The sequence below is a fragment of the Stenella coeruleoalba genome (genome assembly GCF_951394435.1).
Source record: "Stenella coeruleoalba genome assembly, chromosome: 10".
Classification (NCBI taxonomy): Eukaryota; Metazoa; Chordata; class Mammalia; order Artiodactyla; family Delphinidae; genus Stenella; species Stenella coeruleoalba.
The window spans coordinates 101,460,593-101,482,032 of NC_137156.1; the positions used below are offsets into that span (position 1 = coordinate 101,460,593).

At 48.8% G+C, this 21,440-nt stretch overlaps 1 protein-coding gene across 3 annotated transcripts in view; it reads left to right on the forward strand.

Annotated features, from left to right (window-relative positions):
* GRIP2 (glutamate receptor interacting protein 2) overlaps positions 1-21,211 on the forward strand; it is a gene marked incomplete at its 5' end in the record, with an annotated part of 129,195 nt that extends 107,984 nt beyond the window's left edge. For all 3 annotated transcript variants that reach the window (XM_079933157.1, XM_079933158.1, XM_079933159.1), the window contains 8 exons: positions 697-841; positions 2,988-3,127; positions 3,757-3,936; positions 4,948-5,122; positions 6,720-6,825; positions 8,661-8,804; positions 9,616-9,762; positions 20,726-21,211. In XM_079933157.1, the coding sequence (XP_079789283.1) occupies positions 697-841; positions 2,988-3,127; positions 3,757-3,936; positions 4,948-5,122; positions 6,720-6,825; positions 8,661-8,804; positions 9,616-9,762; positions 20,726-20,884 (1,196 nt within the window). In that variant the 3' untranslated portion in view covers positions 20,885-21,211. The remainder of the gene's footprint in view (positions 1-696; positions 842-2,987; positions 3,128-3,756; positions 3,937-4,947; positions 5,123-6,719; positions 6,826-8,660; positions 8,805-9,615; positions 9,763-20,725) is intronic.
* Between the last annotated feature and the right edge of the window lie 229 nt (positions 21,212-21,440).

Here is a 21,440-nt window from a genome sequence, read left to right on the forward strand (position 1 = left end):
GGGAATGGGTCAATTACTGGATGAGGGAATGGGTGTATTAATGGCTAATAAAATGGGTGAATTATTGGCTGAGGGAATGGGTGAACTAATGGCTAAGGGAATGGGTGTATTCATGGCATGAGGGAATGGGTATATTAATGGCTGAGGGAATGTGGGTATCCAACACATATTGTTGGATGAGGGAATCAGTGATTTAATGTAAGAGGAAATGGAGGCTTAATGGTGAAGAAATAGGTGAAGTAATGGCTGAGAAAATGTGTGTATTAAGGCTAAGGGAATGGGTGTATTAATGGCATGAAGGAAAGAGTGAACTATTGGCTGAGGGAATGGATTTGTTAGTGGCTTAGGAAATGAATGAATTAATGGGTGACGGAATGGGTGTATTATTGGCATAATGGAATGGGTGAACTAATAGCTCAGGCAATGGGTGTGTTACTGGCAGAGGGATATAGGTGAATTAATGGCTGAGGGAATGGCTGAATTAAATCTGAGAGAATGGTTGAACTAACGGCTGAGGGAATGGGTGTATTAGTGGCCTAGGGAATCGGTGTATTAGTGGCTGCGTAAATCGGTGAATTAATGGATGAGTATGATGAGTGTAAGTGCATTAAAGCTTGGCGGGGCTCTGGGAGTGCCCATTCCTACGGCCTACCCCTGATGGGTGTCCCCCAGCCCTGATGTTTACCCCCCCTGCAGATGAACAGGAGACCACAGGTGCCATCAGCTACACGGTGGAGTTGAAACGCTACGGGGGCCCCCTGGGCATCACCATCTCAGGCACAGAGGAGCCTTTCGATCCCATTGTCATCTCAGGACTCACCAAGCGTGGCTTGGCTGAGAGGTGAGCCGGGGCTCTGTGGGGACACACAGGTGAGCCCAGGGACCCCATGGGGCAGGAGCTGGGCTTTGGGATCAGCCAAACTGGATCTTACCTTTGTTCCAACATCGATGGCCTGGGTGACCTGGGGCCTGTCCCATCCCTCTCTGCGCCTCAGTTCCTCAGATGCGGGCCAGCCCCTGGCAGACCTCCTGACTTCAGGTAACTGCTGGATAAATGTATGCTCATCCCTCTGCTCCCCCAAACCTGGAGATCACCCCATTTCTGGAAAGTCAGCATGTGAGTCATTCTGGAGCACCTGCGATGTGCCTTCATAGTACAGGGGCCATGTCCCTGGTACCTGGGTCCCAGCGCAGCCTGGCACCTCTCTTGAGGCATTGGGGCAGGGGTCCCTGCTATCCTCTCCCCTACAAAGTTTCCCTGAAATTGTGGCAGAAGGGAGAGATGTGAGAAGAGGGGTGTCCAGGCTGTCCAGTTTGGAGGGGGAAGCAGGTGGATCTGGGCCCAGAAGTGGAACTGGTCCCCACGAGGGTCACAGGGAGGCAACCCCAGTGTGGGTGAGACAGCCTTTCTCTGGACAGCTTTGCAGTGAGCTCCAGGCACTGAGAAGAGCTTTCTGTAAAAGGGAAGCCTCGCCCAGCCTGGCAGGCAGAATGGCCCCTTGGAGGAGGACACAGCACAAGGGGCGAAACCATGGTGGGGTGGTGCAGGAGGATGGGAGGGATTCTGGGGCTGAGGCGTCAACCTGTTGGCGTCTGTGCTCCTGGATCGCCCCCTGCTGGGTGTCCAGCAGACTGCAGAGGCCAGTGGGACCGGTTCTGACCTCAAATGTCTTCATCCACTCTGGCATTTTCTGAGTACCTACTGTGCGCCAGCCCTTCAGGGCACAGTAGACAACCTGTCTGCCTTTGCCTGGCCGATCCAGGTCAGCGCTGTCTAACTGAAGTATAATGTGAGCCACAAATTTATTTATAAACTTTTTAGCAGCCACATTAGACAAGTAAAAAGAAATTTTTTAGATCTTAAATATGTACTTATTTCAACATGTAATCAATATAAAAATAATTAACAAAGTATTTTACATTCTTCTTTCATATTATGTCTTCAGAATCTGGTGTGTATTTTACACGTCCAGCATGTCTCCGTTCAGGCCAGCCACAATTCAGAAGCCCAATAGCCACATGTGTCTGGTGGCCATCGTACTGGATGGCACAGCTCTGGCCTTCCCCCCAAATCCACCATATTCTGACTCAGTCACTCCCCTAGGCCCTCAGGGAGCTTGCTGGGCAATGCTGGGCGTGGAGGGGCTTGACCCTCCGTGAGCTCCCACCTGGGGGCAAAATCTACATTTAGAGTTTAAGACCCCCCACTCCAGTCCACTGCTTCCTTCTCCCCCACCCAGGTCAGGTGCATTCTCAGCACCTGCTGCAACCACCCCTCCCCACCCTCAGCCCTGGCTGCTTCTCAGAATTATCTTCCCTGGCCCTGCTCCCAGAGTTACGATTTCATTGGTCAGGGGGAGGGGCCAGGCATCTGCACTTTTTAAAAAGCTCCTTAGGTAATTCTAATAGTATCCAGGTAGAAAACCATTGGGCTAGTACACTGCTACTGCTTGGCCTTTTCATCCCCCCGCCCATAGCCCTCTCTGAAGTCAGCTGGACCCTGGGGCTTAGGCTTATTCTCTAGGTGGGGAAACAGACCCAAGGAGAGGGAAAGGCTACACATGGATTTCAGCTGGAGGGAAACGTGAATTCATTCCACCCATCCATCCTTCAATTATAATTTGATAAAATACGTATTATCACCCTTACTTTACAGATGAAAGAACTGAGACTCAGGGAAGTTAAAGAACTGGCCTAAGACCACATAGTAGTTGTCAGCTAGTATGTGGCATTCAAACCATCCTCAAAACTCATGCTGGACACTGGTTCCAGAACCTAACTTTTACACTTGAGCAGGAAAATCCCCTCCCAGATGCTAGACTTCATACTTCTGTTAATACAATCACACTTGCTTTCCCCCCCACCCAGGGTGGGTTTAACTGGGGTCAGCCAGGCTTGTGCTTTGGGGTTCCTGAGTTCCCCCAGGGCAGACCCCCACTTCAAGGCCCTGTCTAACTCCCATCCTCTACCCTGTGCCCCCTCTCCAGGACTGGCGCTATCCACGTTGGGGACCGTATCCTGGCCATCAACAGTGTTAGCCTCAAGGGCCGGCCACTGAGTGAGGCCATCCACCTCTTGCAGGTGGCCGGTGAGACCGTCACCCTGAAGATCAAGAAGCAGCTAGACCGTGAGCCTCACCCCACACCTGGGCGCCATCCAGCCCATTTAGGAAGAGAGATCCCTCAGCCTCTGTGCCAAGCTTTGTGAGGCCCAACCTCACTGAATTGTTGCTCACCCCGTGGAGGTGGGAGGGTACCTGGGGCAGTGGAGACAGAGGAGACAAGGCTCAGAGTGATGGGAGCAATGGGCCTGGGGTCATCCAGCCAGTGTGGGGCCCTCTGGGCCTGAACCATGCTCTTCATCACCTCCTGCCTCTTGAGGTGCCTGCTTGTTTTGCCTGTGGCCATCACTCTTACATTCCTCAGGTTCCCCTGAATCTGTCTCCCATGCTTTGGTAGGGAGTGGATGGAGCCTGAGCTTTAAAGCCTTCCTTCTAATCTGGGCTCCACTGTTGCTCACCGTGTGACCTTGGGCATGCTGTGCAGCCTTTCTGAGCCTCAGTTTTCACATCTCTGAAACGGGTTTGCCTATTGGCGTGCCTTCCATCTCACCTGTCAGCTTGCCCAGCAGGAGGCTCAGGGAGCCCAGGGCCTGTGAGTTCCCAAACCAGGGCGAAGTGGGGAAACTGAGGCTGGTTGAGCACCTTTGTCTCCAAGGTCAGAAGCCAGTGGCAGTGACACCCGCTTTTCCTCCCAGGCCCCCTCCTACCCCGCAAATCGGGCAGCCTCAGCGAAGCCAGCGATGCGGATGAGGACCCGCCAGAGGCGCTGAAAGGCGGCCTGCTGGCAGCCCGATCCTCGTCCACTGTGCCCAGTGTGGACAGCGCAGTGGAGTCCTGGGGCAGCTTGGCCACTGAGGGTGGCTTTGGGGGCCCAGGTAACACCTCGGGCCCCTGGACAAGCACCGTGTTCTCCGTGGGCCCTTGTAGGGGCTGTTCCCTCTGCCTAACCCTTCTTGCTCCCCTTCTGCTGGCCTCATCCTTTAGGGACACTTCCTGAAGGCAGACCTGATTGGGCCCCATTACCCATTCTGAGGGCCGCTCACTCCTGAGAGTGTGGACTGCAGGCCTTCCTGGGCTTTGATCGGCAGCCACAGCACTGCAGCTGCCCATTCAGATCCCCCCACGAGGCCTGGGACCAAGTGGTCTTACTTCTGCCTCCTTCGTTCCCAGCCCGATGGCCAGCACACAGCAAGTGCTCAGTGTTGATTGCATCCCGTTGAAGGCGGGAAGGCAGAAAGCCCCTCGCACCCCATCCTATGAGACCCTCTTGGGTGGACACCCCCAGGGCTCCCCCTGGGGGAGCTCCCCTGCCCATGCGTGTTGAGACCCATGGGTGCCCTTGGGGGGCATCTGAATCTGGTGGCTGGCCTTCTGGCCTCTGGGACCCAGAACCACAGGGACTCCCCAAGGCCCAGCTCAGGGAGTAGTGGAGTGAGACCTCTAGGTAGCCTCAGGTGGCCCTCGGCCCTGGTCCTCACTCACTGGATATCTGCCCGATCTCAGTCTCAGCTTCTCCATCTCCAGAAGTGGGTGAGCATCTCTCAGCATCACCCCCTGGGGCAAGACCTTCAGAGCTGGCAGGGAGAAGGGGATGGTTAACACAGTGAACCTCCCTCTCAGGCAGGGATCGGCCAGGCCGAGCCCCGTGGAGCTGGGACAGGATCCTGGAGCCCCAGCATTAAGTCTGCTGTTGATCAGGAGATCAAGGGGGTTCTGGGGTAGGAGTCCGGGTGGCAGGGGTCCTCAGGGGACTCTGGGTAGTCAGGCAGGCCCAGAGAGGACAAAGACCTCTCCTGGGCCACCCAGCACAGCTAGAGATGGGGCAGGAAGGAGGGCAAGCTAAGGGCACAGAGAGGATATAGGCGCCCGCTCTGTCCACCTGCCAGGTTCCTACACTCCACAGGCGGCAGCCCGGGGCGTGACCCCCCATGAGTGGCGGTGCAGCCGGCTGAGAAGCAGTCCCCCACCCACCGAGCCCCGGAGGACGAGCTACACCCCAGCCCCTGCCAACGAGAGCTTCCCCGAGGAGGAAGAGGAAGACGACTGGGGGCCACCAGCTAGGTCTGTGGTGGGGACTCCACGGGGGACACCGGCTCGCCCTCTTGGCCAGGACGGGCACGGGGGGCCAGTCCCTGTGCCAAGGCGATGGGGGCGATGGGCAAGTCTTGTCTGGCCTTAGGAGGGCACCTCCTGGGAGAGGAGAGGAAGTGTGGAGCAGAGCCATCTCAGAAGGCTGAGGCGGGGGAAGGGCACGCTGGCCGGAGGGCACAGCAGGGGCAAAGGTGTGAGGCTGGAGAGGCAGCCTGGCCGGCCCTCCCCACACCTGGTGTTCAGCTGTTCCCAGAGACACTGAGGGCTCGGACCCACACCCTCCCGACTCGGCCCAGATGGTCATGGCCTCCTGCAGTGGCCCTCGAGTCATGGTTATGAGCGCCAGCCCTGGGCTGGGGACGTGGTGGTTTCTGTGGTGAATTCAGATGCTCCTGCGGGGAGCACACCCGGTGGAGAAATGCTGGTCCTCGTGCGGCCCCAGCCACCAGCTTCCCACGGCTCTGCTCTGGTCGGGCAGTTCCTTCTGCCTAGAATGCTGTCCCCTCCCCTCTCCTGGCCGATGCCTACTCATCCTTTAGACCTGCCTCTGGGAGGCTTCCCTGATCCTCCCTCCCTCTGCTGGTACCCACAGCTGCTCACGTGAGCCTCCTGGTGGCACTGGTGGTCTACCTGTTAATCACCTGGCTGTCGTGTCTTCTACTTGGCATCCCGAGCTCAGCCAGGCATCCAGTAGCTGCTCACACACGCTCCATGAGGGACCCTCAGATCCTTAAGAACAGGGCCTTCACCTTATTCCCCTCCATAGCCCTGTGCCCAGGAGAGGGCCTGGCTCAAAACGTTTGTAGAACTGACTTGAATGGAGCAGATGGCCTTCAGTCTGTCTTCTCATCTCTGAAACGGGAAGGGAAGGAGGCACCTAATTTGCATCACTGTCCTGGCCGCTCCCTTTGAGAGGAAAGCCTGCATGCCTTCGTGAGAGAGAGTGCTTTGCACACCAAAGCACACTTGATAACGTCCAGGGCTTTGTAGACGGCAAAGGGCTTTGTAAACGGTGAACGTGAAAACGTGGCTTGTTACCATTCTGATGAGACCCGATTTTAGAGCTGGTAACGGGCCATACCTCCCGTGATGGAAGTTATAGGGTGGCACAGCCCTTTCCCCAGCCCTAATACTCCATCGTCTCCATCCATCTGTGTCCTTGCCAGCTCCAGCTCTGTCCCTGTCACTGTCCTGCAATGCCTTGTGTCTGGGTGGGGCCTGGGGTTGTCCTCTGGGGCTGCACCATGGATCTCCTGTCTGTCTGTCTGTCTGTCCGTCCGTCTGTCTCTCTTCCCAGGCGTCCTGTGTCACCGCTCTCCACCCCGTCTCATCTGCCCCTGTTCTAGCTGGCCATCGACAGTCCTGGTTGCCCCTAACTGCGTCTTCCCCCCATTCCGTGTCACCAACCACCACCCCGGGCCCCCGGCACTGCCACCGAGGACGCCTGCCTTCCTGCCCGCCCACCCAATGGCCCCTTGAGCCCAACGCAGGGCCCCAGGGCCCGGAAGACTCCTCAGGCCCCAGCCCACCCGCCAGGAGCTGACGCTCTCTGGTTCCTACGTTACAGCCCCGCCCCTGGCCCCACCTGCGAGGAGGGCTTCTGGCGCATGTTCGGGGAAGCCCTTGAAGACCTGGAGTCATGCGGTCAGTCGGAGCTGCTGAGGGAGCTGGAGGTACGCCCTGCCCCCCCCCAGGCCCCCGTGGGAGGTGGCACGTTGATGGCATTGTGCTCTTGTGTAACACGTACAAGGGTACTCTCCTGGCACCCTCTGTGTAAAGGTGCCTTCACGTGCATACAGACTGTGGATGGACCCGTGTGCAAGTGTGACTGAGCACCGTGGTGTGGCACATTAATTGGGGTGTGTGCACATGTGAGCACGTTTGGCATAAAACGTGTGTGTGCGCACTGGGAGCATGTGTGTGTGCATGCAGGTGAGCACGCTCATGCATGCACAATGCTGAGTATTGTCAGAACACGTGTGTCAGTGTGCACATTTGGATGCATAAGGGCAGTTTTGGGGTCTGTGTGTGCATGTCGTTAGCATGCCCAGTGGAAGCTTGTGGATGTCAACATCAGTAACAGCATGGGACCTGAGAGGCCGAGAGGTGCGTGCGGCTTTCTGTGAGGTCAGCCTTGCCCACGATGGAAAAGGCTGCCTGGGGAGACCTAGGGAGGATCTCATTGGGTCAATTCTGAAGCTCCTTCATATTCTGAGAGCAGTAATCTACACTCTGTTTATCTGTGCTTTTGCCCTATTTTTGTTCCTAAAATTATTGATTGAGCCTTTTTTTTTCTCTATCAGCCTTGCCAATTACTAGGGTCATCAAGGAACCAAGTTTTGTTTTTGTTAACTATGTCTCATATTTCATTGTTTCCTATCTTACTCTTTTGTATGTCTAGCTTCGATAGTCCCTTCCTTCGACTTTGTCTTTAAATCTTGATACTTTTCCTGGTTTCTTAACTCCTTAGTCTTCAGTCTTTCTTGCTCCCTAACATCGTGCATTTAAAGATAGGAATTTACCTGTAAGCACTTACCTGCCTCCCACAGGGATTAAGTTGTACTTTTATGGTCTATGCAATTCCTAACACTGTCCTCTGGGGCTGCACCATGGATCTCCCTCCCGCCCCCCCCCGCCTGTCTCTCCATCTGTCTCTCTTCCCAGGCGTCCTGTGTCACCACTCTCCACCCCATGTCATCTGCCCCTGTTCTAGCTGGCCACTGACAGTCCCGCTTGCCCCTAACTGCGTCTTCCCCCCATTCCGTGGCACCAGCCACTGCCCTGGGGCCCCAGCACTGCCACTGAGGACGTGCTGCAGGGTTAAGCTTCTGCCCTCCCAGCCCCATCCTGTGCACTCTCTCAAATGCAGGGCCTCCGTCCACATCTGTCCATTGCTGGGGTTTTGCACATGCTGTTTCCTCTTCCTGCCGGGGACTCTCCTTCCTCCCAATTTCTTGCTCATCGTTCAGATCTCGGCTCTAGAAGCTTTCCCGATCCCTCATACTGACCAGTTTCACTAGTTTCACCAGTTTCACCAGTTTCCAGCCTCTCACATTCTGTGTACCTTGGCCTCTGTGACATTTACTGCCATGTGTAATTTCATCTTCTTTATTTTTGTGACTAGCAAGTTAGCAGAGTGGTCAAGACCCTCGACCCTGGAGCCAGACTCTGAGTTCAAATGTTAATCTTTCTAAGCCTCAGTTTCCTCTTCTGTAAAATGGGCGGGGGGGGGATGTTATTTGCCTGGCTCATAATATTGTAGAGCATAAAATGAGTTCTGTGTGTCAAGTGCTTGGAACTGAGTCCAACGCAGTATAAGTGCTAATAATTCAATGCCAATGATTATTATTCTGATTGCTCATCATTGGGCTGAGAGCCCTAGGAGGGCAGGGACCTCATCTATCCTGTTCACCATTGTGACCTTGAAGGCTGGCACACAGTAGGTGTCCATAGATGTTGACCGCACACAGAGCAGGAAGCATCTGAGTGAAGAGCTGTGTCCCTACAGGCATCCATCATGACAGGCACCGTGCAGAACGTGGCCCTAGAGGGCAGGCCTGGCCACCGGCCCTGGAGGAGGAACCAGGAGATACGAGCTTCCCCAGAAGAAATGCAGGAGGTGCTGCTGCCGACACCCTTGGAGATGCACAAGGTGGGTGCTGGGGGAGCACAGGAGGCCTGGATGCATGTCCTGATGCCGTGGGTATTCGCATAGCTCCAGATGGGCCCCGCCCCTCTCTGGGCTTCATTCTCCTCCACCAATAAAACATAGATTTTATAGAAGGTAGAGTTTTCCAAAACTCCTGCCATTTGGGCGATACACACACACACACACACACACACTCACACACTCACACTCACTTGTGATACTTTAAGTAGACTCACTTTTTCCCCACTTAAGTTATCGTGTGCGTGTATAATATAAAGGCTTCTATATGTGTGTGTGTATATATGTGTGTGTGCGTGCATATCAGTACCTTAAATGAGAGGCCAGTGTTTTTGCCATCTATAGGCTACTGTCTAGGAAAACAAAACACAGAAGAGAAAAAAGCCCTCTCAGCCCATAATAACCTTCAGAAGGCTCTGAGCCTGAAGCCAGCTCTTTGGTGGACGGGGAGATGGGACGTGTCAAAGGGTGGTGAAAACACACGTCCACCCCACTGAGACTTTCTCCTGGAATGGAAGCAGGAAGATTGAAAAAGAACTGAAAGGAACTCCTTTTCCTACAGCTTCCACTGTGACTGAGTGCTGTAGATGGAGGGTCAGTGGAGGTGGAGGGGAGGGGGTGCTCCAGAAGCCAAGGCTTGGGCACGATGCCGAGGCAGTAACACACGTGGAAGAGCAGCCAGGTGGGCTAGGGCTGGGTCCCGGAGGCATCAGATGCCAGACCAAGGGGCTTAGGCAGCTGTGGGAGGCTAGGGGGAAAGATCGGGGCTCCAGAGGTCTCCTCCTCCTGTTCCCAGGTGACACTGCACAAGGACCCTGTACGGAGTGACTTCGGTTTTAGTGTCTCAGATGGCCTCCTGGAGAAGGGCGTCTATGTCCACACTGTGCGCCCTGATGGGCCAGCTCAACGTGGGGGTCTCCGGCCCTTTGACAGGGTCCTCCAGGTAATGCTGGGTGGTGGCACTATCGATGGAGTGGCCGTTCCTAGCCCCATAGTGGGGAGAAAGCCTGACTTCTACGTTGGCTGAGTGGCCTTGAGCAGGTTGCCTCCTCTCTCTGAGCCCCAGGTTTCTTTTTTTTTTAAAAAAATAATCCTGTATTTTTTATAGATTTAATTAATTAATTAATTAGTTTGTTTGTTTTTGGCTGTGTTGAGTCTTCGTTGCTGTGCACGGGCCTTCTCCCGTTGTGGTGAGCTGGGGCTACTCTTCGTTGTGGTGCGTGGGCTTCAGTAGTTGTGGCTCACGGGCTCTAGAGTGCAGGCTCAGTAGTTGTGGCGCACGGGCTTAGCTGCTCCATGGCATGTGGGATCTTCCTGGACCAGGGCTCAAACCCGTGTCCCCTGCATTGGCAGGCAGATTCTTAACCACTGCACCACCAGGGAAGCTCTGAGCCCCAGGTTTCTTATCTGAAAAAAGGGAATGACAACACAGTTGTATTGGTGAGGTTAGGCTAAATTATGCTGCAGGAACAAACAATCCCAAATCTCAGTGGTTTAATACACATGAACATTTATTTATCACTTCTATGATATGTCCACTGTGGGCCAGTGTGGGCCTTGCTCCACCTGGATTGGTGGAGGCTCCACCCTCTAGTAAATGCCTCGGACTTCATGGCAACTAAGTCATGTGATCTCACTAACAGCAAGGGAGCCTGGGAAATGTGAGTGGGCAGATAGAAGCTGTGGGGCATCCCTGGCACACCCTTTCCCATGCCCCACATTCTAGGCAGGAGGCTCAGCGTGTGGTCTGCTTGTGATGTTAAAAAATGGAGACAGTCTCTAGGTCCATCCACGTCTCTGCAAATGGCACAATTTCTTTCCTTTTTATGGCTGAGTAATATTCCATTGTATATATGTACTACATCTTCTTTATCCATTCCTCTGTTGGTGGACATTTAGGTTGCTTCCATGACCTGCCTATTGTAAATAGTGCTGCAGTGAACATTGGGGTGCATGTGTCTTTCGGAATCATGGTCTTCTCTGGGTATATGCGCAAGAGTGGGATTGCTGGGTCATATGGTAACTCTATTTTTAGTTCTTTAAGGAACCTCCATACTGTTCTCCATATTGGCTGTATCAATTTACATTCCAACCAACAGTGTAAGAGGGTTCCCTTTTCTCCACACCCTCTCCAGCATTTGTTGTTTGTAGATTTTCTGATGATGCCCATTCCGACTGGTGTGAGGTGGTACCTCATTGTAGTTTTTTTTTTTATATATATACAGCAGGTTCTTATTAGTCATGAATTTTACACACATCACTGAATATGTGTCAATCCCAATCACACAATTCATCCCACCACCACCACCACCCTCCTGCTGCTTTCCCCCCCTTGGTGTCCATACGTTTGTTCTCTACGTCCCTGTCTCAATTTCTGTCCTGCAAACCAGTTCATCTGTACCATTTTTCTAGGTTCCACCATATATGTGTTAATATAAGATATTTATTTTTCTCTTTCTGACTTACTTCACTCTGTATGACAGTCTCTAGGTTCATCCACATCTCAACAAATGACCCAATTTCGTTCCTTTTTTGGCTGAGTAATATTCCATTGTATATATGTACCACATCTTCTTTATCCATTCGTCTGTCAATGGGCATTTAGGTTGCTTCCATGACCTGGCTATTGTAAATAGTGCTGCAATAAACATTGGGGTGCATGTGTCTTTTTGAATTACGGTTTTCTCTGGGTATATGCTCAGTAGTGGAATTGCTGGGTCATATGGTAGTTCTATTTGTAGTTTTTTAAGGAACCTCCATACTGTTCTCCATAGTAGCTGTATCAATTTACATTCCCACCAACAGTGCAAGAGGGTTCCCTTTTCTCCACACCCTCTCCAGCATTTGTTGTTTGTAGATTTTCTGATGATGCCCATTCTAACTGGTGAGGTGATACCTCATTGTAGTTTTGATTTGCATTTCTCTAATAATTAGTGATGTTGAGCAGCTTTTCATGTGCTTCTTGGCCATCTGTATGTTGTCTTTGGAGAAATGTCAATTTAGGTCTTCTGCCCATTTTTGGATTGGGTTGTTTGTTTTTCTAATACTGAGCTGCATGAGCTGTTTATATATTTTGGAGATTAATCCTTTGTTGATTCGTTTGAAAATATTTTCTTCCAATCTGAGGGTTGTCTTTTCGTCTTGTTTATGGTTTCCTTTGCTGTGCAAAAGCTTTTAAGTTTCATTAGGTCCCATTTGTTTATTTTTGTTTTTATTTTCATTACTCTAGGAGGTGAATCAAAAAAGATCTTCCTGTGATTTATGTCAAAGAGTGTGCTGCCTATGCTTTCGTCTAAGAGTTTTATAGTGTCCAGCCTTACATTTGGGTCCTTAATCCATTTGGAGTTTATTTTTGTGTATGGTGTTAGGGAGTGTTCTAATTTCATTCTTTTACATGGAGCTGTCCAGTTTTCCCAGCACCACTTACTGGAGAGGCTGTCTTTTCTCCATTGTATATTCTTGCCCCCTTTGTCATAGATTAGTTGACCACAGGTGCATGGGTTTATCTCTGGGCTTTCTATCCTGTTCCATTGGTCTATATTTCTGTTTTGGTGCCAGTACCAGACTGTCTTGATTATTGTAGCTTTGTAGTATAGTCAGGGAGACTGATTCCTTCAGCTCCATTTTCTTTCTCAAGATTGCTTTGGCTATTTGTGGTCTTTTGTGTTTCCATACAAGTTGTAAAATTTTTTGTTCTAATTCTGTGAAAAATGCTATTGGTAATTTGACAGGAATTGCATTGAATCTGTAGATTGCTTTGGGTAGTATAGTCATTTTCACAATATTCTTTCAATCCAAAACATGGTATATCTCTCCATCTGTTTGTGTTGTCTTTGTTTTCTTTCATCAGTGTCTTATAGTTTTGTGAGTACAGGTCTTTTGCCTCCTTAGTAGGTTTATTCCTAGAGACTGTCATATAGAGTGAAGTAAGTCAGAAAGGAAAAAACAAATATCATATATTAACACATATATGTGGAATTTAGAAAAAAAGGTAGAGATGAACCTGTTTGCAAAACAGAAATAGAGACACAGATGTACAAAACAAACATATGGACACCAAGTGGGGGTGGTGGTGGGATGGATTGGGAGATTGGGATTGATGTGTGTACACTACTATATATGAAGTAGATGGCTGGTGAGGGCCTACTGTATAGCACGGGGGGAAAAAAAGGTCCAGTCTGTTTGCAGGACATATATTAAGTTAACCTTAAAAATGCATTCCAATATACATGATGTGCAGACAAATACCGTTTTTTTTTGTTTTGTTTTGTTTTTTTGGTCTGTATTCACTTCTAGTCCTTGAAGGATGTGGAAGATGGGTTATTTTTTTTTCATTTTAACATCTTTATTGGAGTATAATTACTTTACAATGGTATGTTAGTTTCAGCTTCACAACAAAATGAATCAGTTATATATATACATATGTTCCCATATCTCTTCCCGCTTGCGTCTCCCTCCCTCCCACCCTCCCTATCCCACCCCTCCAGGCGGTCACAAAGCACCGAGCTGATCTCCCTGTGCTATGCGGCTGCTTCCCACTAGCTATCTACCTTACGTTTGGTAGTGTATATATGTCCATGCCTCTCTCTTGCTTTGTCACCGTTTACCCTTCCCCCTCCCCATAGCCTCAAGTCCATTCTCTAGTAAGTCTGTGTCTTTATTCCTGTTTCACCCCTAGGTTTTTCATGACTTTTTTTTTCTTAAATTCCATATATATGTGTTAGCATGCGGTATTTGTCTCTCTCTTTCTGACTTACTTCGCTCTGTATGACAGACTCTAGGTCTATCCACCTCATTACAAATAGCTCAATTTCGTTTCTTTTTATGGCTGAGTAATATTCCATTGTATATATGTGCCACATCTTCTTTATCCATTCATCCGATGATGGACACTTAGGTCGTTTCCATCTCCTGGCTATTGTAAATAGAGCTGCAATGAACATTTTGGTACATGACTCTTTTTGAATTATGGTTTTCTCAGGGTATATGCCCAGTAGTGGGATTGCTGGGTCATATGGTAGTTCTGTTTGTAGTTTTTTAAGGAACCTCCATACTGTTCTCCACAGTGGCTGTATCAATTTACATTCCCACCAACAGTGTAAGAGGGTTCCCTTTTCTCCACACCCTCTCCAGCATTTATTGTTTCTAGATTTTTTGATGATGGCCATTCTGACTGGTGTGAGATGATATCTCATTGTAGTTTTGATTTGCATTTCTCTAATGATTAGTGATGTTGAGCATTCTTTCATGTGTTTGTTGGCACTCTGTATATCTTCTTTGGAGAAATGTCTATTTAGGTCTTCTGTCCATTTTTGGATTGGGTTGTTTGTTTTTTTGTTATTAAGCTGCATGAGCTGCTTATAAATTTTGGAGATTAATCCTTTGTCAGTTGCTTCATTTGCAAATATTTTCTCCCATACTGAGGGTTGTCTTTTGGTCTTGTTTATGGTTTCCTTTGCTGTGCAAAAGCTTTGAAGTTTCATTAGGTCCCATTTGTTTACTTTTGTTTTTATTTCCATTTCTCTAGGAGGTGGGTCAAAAAGGACCTTGCTGTGATTTATGTCATAGAGTGTCCTGCCTATGTTTTCCTCTAAGAGTTTGATAGTTTCTGGCCTTATATTTAGGTCTTTAATCCATTTTGAGCTTATTTTTGTGTATGGTGTTAGGGAGTGATGTAATCTCATACTTTTACATGTACCTGTCCAGTTTTCCCAGCACCACTTATTGAAGAGGCTGTCCTTTCTCCACTGTACATTCCTGCCTCCTTTATCAAAGGTAAGGTGACCATAGGTGCGTGGATTTATCTCTGGGCTTTCTATCCTGTTCCATTGATCTATATTTCTGTTTTTGTGCCAGTACCATACTGTCTTGATTACTGTAGCTTTGTAGTACAGTCTGAAGTCAGGAAGCCTGATTCCTCCAGCTCCGTTTTTCGTTCTCAAGATTGCTTTGGCTATTCGGGGTCTTTTGTGTTTCCATACAAATTGTGAAATTTTTTGTTCTAGTTCTGTGAAAAATGCCAGTGGTAGTTTGATAGGGATTGCATTGAATCTGTAGATTGCTTTGGGTAGTAGAGTCATTTTCACAATGTTGATTCTTCCAATCCAAGAACATGGTATATCTCTCCATCTATTTGTATCATGTTTAATTTCTTTCATCAGTGTCTTATAATTTTCTGCATACATGTCTTTTATCTCCTTAGGTAGGTTTATTCCTAGATATTTTATTCTTTTTGTTGCAATTGTAAATGGGAGTGTTTTCTTGATTTCACTTTCAGATTTTTCATCCTTAGTGTATAGGAATGCCAGAGATTTCTGTGCATTAATTTTGTATCCTGCTACTTTACCAAATTCATTGATTAGCTCTAGTAGTTTTCTGGTAGCATCTTTAGGATTCTCTATGTAGAGTATCATGTCATCTGCAAAGAGTGACAGCTTTACTACTTCTTTTCCGATTTGGATTCCTTTTATTTCCTTTTCTTCTCTGATTGCCGTGGCTAAAACTTCCAAAACTATGTTGAATAAGAGTGGTGAGAGTGGGCAACCTTGTCTTGTTCCTGATCTTAGTGGAAATGCTTTCAGTTTTTCACCATTGAGGACGATGTTGGCTGTTGGTTTGTCATATATGGCCTTTATTATGTTGAGGAAAGTTCCCTCTATGCCTACTTTCTGCAGGGTTTTTATCATAAATGGGTGTTGAATTTTGTCAAAAGCTTTCTCTGCATCTATTGAGATGATCATATGGTTTTTCTCCTTCAATTTGTTAATATGGTGTATCACGTTGATTGATTTGCGTATATTGAAGAATCCTTGCATTCCTGGAATAAACCCCACTTGATCATGGTGTATGATCCGTTTAATGTGCTGTTGGATTCTGTTTGCTAGTATTTTGTTGAGGATTTTTGCATCTATGTTCATCAGTGATATTGGCCTGTAGTTTTCTTTCTTTGTGACATCCTTGTCTGGTTTTGGTATCAGGGTGATGGTGGCCTCGTAGAATGAGTTGGGGAGTGTTCCTCCCTCTGCTATATTTTGGAAGAGTTTGAGAAGGATAGGTGATAGCTCTTCTCTAAATGTTTGATAGAATTCGCCTGTGAAGCCATCTGGTCCTGGGCTTTTGCTTGTTGGAAGATTTTTAATCACAGTTTCAATTTCAGTGCTTGTGATTGGTCTGTTCATATTTTCTATTTCTTCCTGATTCAGTCTTGTCAGGTTGTGCCTTTCTAAGAATTTGTCCATTTCTTCCAGGTTGTCCATTTTATTGGAATAGAGCTGCTTGTAGTAATCTCTCATGATCTTTTGTATTTCTGCAGTGTCAGTTGTTACTTCTCCTTTTTCATTTCTAATTCTATTAATTTGAGTCTTCTCCCTTTTTTTCTTGATGAGTCTGGCTAATGGTTTATCAATTTTGTTTATCCTTTCAAAGAACCAGCTTTTAGTTTTATTGATCTTTGCTATCGTTTCCTTCCTTTCTTTTTCATTTATTTCTGATCTGATTTTTATGATTTCTTTCCTTCTGCTAACTTTGGGGGTTTTTTGTTCTTCTTTCTCTAATTGCTTTAGGTGCAAGGTTAGGTTGTTTATTCGATATGTTTCCTGTTTCTTAAGGTAGGATTGTATTGCTATAAACTTCCCTCTTAGAACTGCTTTTGCTGCATCCCATAGATTTTGAGTCGTCGTGTCTCCATTGTCATTTATTTCTAGGTATTTTTTGATTTCCTCTTTGATTTCTTCAGTGATCACTTCATTATTAAGTAGTGTATTGTTTAGCCTCCATGTGTTTGCATTTTTTACAGATCTTTTCCTGTAATTGATATCTAGTCTCATAGCGTTGTGGTCGGAAAAGATACTTGATACAATTTCCATTTTCTTAAATTTACCAAGGCTTGATTTGTGACCCAAGATATGATCTATTCTGGAGAATGTTCCATGAGCACTTGAGAAAAATGTGTATTCTGTTGTTTTGGGATGGAATGTCCTGTAAATATCAATTAAGTCCATCTTGTTTAATGTATCATTTAAAGCTTCTGTTTCCTTATTTATTTTCATTTTGGATGATCTGTCCATTGGTGAAAGTGGGGTGTTAAAGTCCCCTACTATGAATGTGTTACTGTCGATTTCCCCTTTTATGGCTGTCAGTATTTGCCTTATGTATTGAGGTGCTCCTATGTTGGGTGCATAAATATTTACAATTGTTATATCTTCTTCTTGGATCGATCCCTTGATCATTATGTAGTGTCCTTCTTTGTCTCTTCTAATAGTCTTTGTTTTAAAGTCTATTTTGTCTGATATGAGAATTGCTACTCCAGCTTTCTTTTGGTTTCCATTTGCATGAAATACCTTTCTCCATCCCCTTACTTTCAGTCTGTATGTGTCTCTAGGTCTGAAGTGGGTCTCTTGTAGACAGCAAATATATGTGTCTTGTTTTTGTATCCATTCAGCCAATCTGTGTCTTTTGGTGGGAGCATTTAGTCCATTTACATTTAAGGTAATTATCGATATGTGTGTTCCCATTCCCATTTTCTTAATTGTTTTAGGTTCGTTATTGTAGGTCTTTTCCTTCTTTCGTGTTTCTTGCCTAGAGAAGTTCCGTTAGCAGTTGTTGTAGAGCTGGTTTGGTGGTGCTGAACTCTCTCAGCTTTCGCTTGTCTGTAAAGGTTTTAATTTCTCCATCATATCTGAAAGAGATCCTTGCTGGGTAGAGTAATCTTGGTTGCATGTTTTTCTCCTTCAACACTTTCAATATGTCCTGCCACTCCCTTCTGGCTTGCAGAGTTTCTGCTGAAAGATCAGCTGTTAACCTTATGGGGATTCCCTTGTGTGTTATTTGTTGTTTTTCCCTTGCACTTTTAATATATTTTCTTTGTATTTAATTTTTGACAGTTTGATTAATATGTGTCTTGGTGTATTTCTCCTTGGATTTATCCTGTATGGGACTCTCTGTGCTTCCTGGACTTGACTAACTATTTCCTTTCCCATATTAGGGAAGTTTTCAACTATAATCTCTTCAAATATTTTCTCAGTCCCTTTCTTTTTCTCTTCTTCTTCTGGAACCCCTATAATTCGAATGTTGGTGCGTTTAATGTTGTCCCAGAGGTCTCTGAGACTGTCCTCAGTTCTTTTCATTCTTTTTTCTTTATCCTGCTCTGCAGTAGTTATTTCTACTATTTTATCTTCCAGGTCACTTATCCGTTCTTCTGCCTCAGTTATTCTGCTATTGATCCCATCTAGAGTATTTTTCATTTCATTTATTGTGTTGTTCATCATTGTTTGTTTCATCTTTAGTTCTTCTAGGTCCTTGTTAACTGATTCTTGTATTTTGTCTATTCTATTTCCAAGATTTTGGATCATCTTTACTATCATTATTCTGAATTCTTTTTTAGGTAGACTGCCTATTTCCTCTTCATTTGTTAGGTCTGGTGGGTTTTTATCTTGCTCCTTCATCTGCTGTGTGTTTTTCTGTCTTTTCATTTTGCTTATCTTACTGTGTTTGGGGTCTCCTTTTTGCAGGCTGAAGGTTCGTAGTTCCTGTTGTTTTTTGTGTCTGTCCCCAGTGGCTAAGGTTGGTTCAGTGGGTTGTGTAGGCTTCCTGGTGGAGGGTACTAGTGCCTGTGTTCTGGTGGATGAGGCTGGATCTTGTCTTTCTGGTGGGCAGGTCCACGTCTGGTGGTGTGTTTTGGGGTGTCTGTAGACTTATTATGATTTTGGGCAGCCTCTCTGCTAATGGGTGGGGTTGTGTTCCTGTGTTGCTAGTTTGGCATAGGATGTCCAGCACTGTAGCTTGCTGGTCGTTGAGTGAAGCTGGGTGCTGGCGTTGAGCTGGAGATCTCTGGGAGATTTTCGTTGTTTGATATTATGTGCAGCTGGGAGGCCTCTTGTGGACCAGTGTCCTGAAGTTGGCTCTCCCACCTCAGAGGCACAGCACTGACTCCTGGCTGCAGCACCAAGAGCCTTTCATCCACAGGGCTCCTTAATTTGGGATGATTCGTTGTCTATTCATGTATTCCACAGATGCAGGGTACATCAAGTTGATTGTGGAGCTTTAATCCGCTGCTTCTGAGGCTGCTGGGAGAGATTTCCCTTTCTCTTCTTTGTTCTCACAGCTCCCAGGGGCTCAGCTTTGGATTTGGCCCCGCCTGTGCGTGTAGGTCACCGGAGGGCGTCTGTTCTTTGCTCAGACAGGACGGGGTTAAAGGAGCCGCTGATTCGGAGGCTCTGGCTCACTCAGGCCGGGGGGGGGGGGGGGGGGGGGTAGGGAGGGTCACGGAGTGTGGGGCGGGCCTGCGGTGGCAGAGGCCAGCATGACATTGCTAGCCTGAGGCGCGCCCTGCGTTCTCCCGGGGGAGTTGTCCCTGGATCCCGGGACCCTGGCAGTGGCGGGCTGCACAGGCTCCCCGGAAGGGGGTGTGGATAGTGACCTGTGTTCGCACACAGGCTTCTTGGTGGTGGCAGCAGCGGCCTTAGCGTCTCATGTCTGTCTCTGGGCTCCGCACTTTTAACCGTGGCTCGCGCCCGTCTCTGGAGCTCTCTTAAGCAGCGTTCTTAATCCCCTCTCCTCGTGCACCAGGAAACAAAGAGGGAAGAAAAAGTCTCTTGCCTCTTCGGCAGGTCCAGATTTTTCCCCAGACTCCCTCCCGGCTAGCCGCGGTGCACTAACGCCCTGCAGGCTGTGTTCACGCCGCCAACCTCAGTCCTCTCCCAGCGCTCCGACAGAAGCCGGAGCCTCAGCTCCCAGCCCCGCCCGCCCCAGCGGGGTGAGCAGACAAGCCTCTCGGCTGGTGAGTGCCGGTCAGCCCGATCCTCTGCGCTGGAATCTCTCCGCTTTGCCCTCCGCACCCCTGTTGCTGTGCTCTCCTCCGCGGCTCCCAAGCTCCCCCACTCCGCCACCCGAAGTCTCCGCCCGCGAAGGGGCTGCCTAGTGTGTGGACACTTTTCCTCCGTCACAGCTCTCTCCCGCTGGTGCAGGACCCGTCCCTATCCTTTTGTCTCTGTTTATTTTTTTCTTTTGCCCTAACCAGGTACGTGGGGGGTTCCTTGCCTTTTGGGAGGTCTGAGGTCTTCTGCCAGCGTTCAGTAGGTGCACCGTAGGAGTTGTTCCACGCGTAGATGTATTTCTGGTGTATCTGTGGGGAGGAAGGTGATCTCCGCGTCTTACTCTTCTGCCATCTTCCCGGAAGTCCCCGACAAATACTGTTTGACTCCACTTATATGAGGTACCTAGAATAGCCAAATTCATATAGTCAGAAAGTACACTGGTAGATGCCAGGGGCCAGTGGTTGGGGGCGGATTTCAGAGTTAGTATTTAATGGGGACAGAGTTTCAGTTTAGGAAGGTGAAAAATTCAGGAGATGGATGATGGTGAGAGTTGCATAACAATGTGAATGCACTTAGTGCCACTGAACTGTACAGTTAAATATGGTTAAAATAGTGTTTTATGTGACTTTTACCACAATAAAGAAACATTTAAAAAATAAATAAATAAGGGGCTTCCCTGGCGGCGCAGTGGTTGAGAGTCCGCCTGCCAATGCAGGGGACACGGGTTCGTGCCCTGGTCCGGGAAGATCCCACATGCTGCGGAGCGGCTGGGCCCGTGAGCCATGGCTGCTGAGCCTGCGCATCCGGAGCCTGTGCTCCGCAACGGGAGAGGCCACAACAGTGAGAGGCCCGTGTACCACAAAAAATAAATAAGATTTTTCAGATGAGAAAAAAAAATGGAGACATGCAGGTGCTGGAGGGTGAAGGATGCATGGAAGGGTTGAAAGACTTGAAATGAGAGTGCCTTCCTCTGTGTGAGTGTTAAGATTCACCCTGTGTCTGGGCTGGGCAGGGTCTGTATTTGAGGAAATTCTCACCTACTTCAGTGCATGCTGAGCTGACGCCATCTGCCCCATGGCTGTGCATGTGCAGGTCAACCACGTTCACACGCGGGACCTTGACTGCTGCCTGACGGTGCCGCTCCTGGCCGAGGCGGGCGATGTCGTGGAGCTGGTCATCAGCCGCAACCCGCTGGCCCAGAGCAGCCGGGCTCCACGAGCACCAGGCCCCAGAGGCCCACGGATGCTTTGAAGTCAGCACATGGTCTGGACACGTTGGAAGATCCTGGCGCCCACACATGCAGCCAGGCTGAAGAAGTGGCCACCCACTCATCCATCTGTCATCTGGCAGGCTCTGACCAGACTCTTCTCCATGTCTGCGGCAACAGGGGGCCGGGCCCAGTTGCGGTGATATCGAGGTCTTTCTCCAGTTGGACCTCCAAGATGCCCAGTGTGGGGCCTGCCCAGTAGGGGTCAAGGCAGGCTGCTCAGCTGGGCGTACAGGGGCTGCCCCAGGTACCTCCAGAACCCCTGGGAAGAGCGTCTAGTGCGGGGACAGCTCAGCTCCACGTAAGGAGTGTTCTCCCAGAAGAGCCATGGAGCCTGAGTGCTGTGAGGGAGGAGTGAGCGCCCTGTCTCAGGAGGTGAGCAAGGCGGGACCTGATCCCACCTGTGCGGTCGCGGGAGGGTGGGGGCTACTTCATCTGGGCAGCCTCCCACCAGGAAGGAGGCTGCTCAGCGGAAGAGTCCAGCCACTTCCCTTCTCCAGAGTCTGGTGTTCAGGGCTTACCAGCATCCCCACTTAGGAG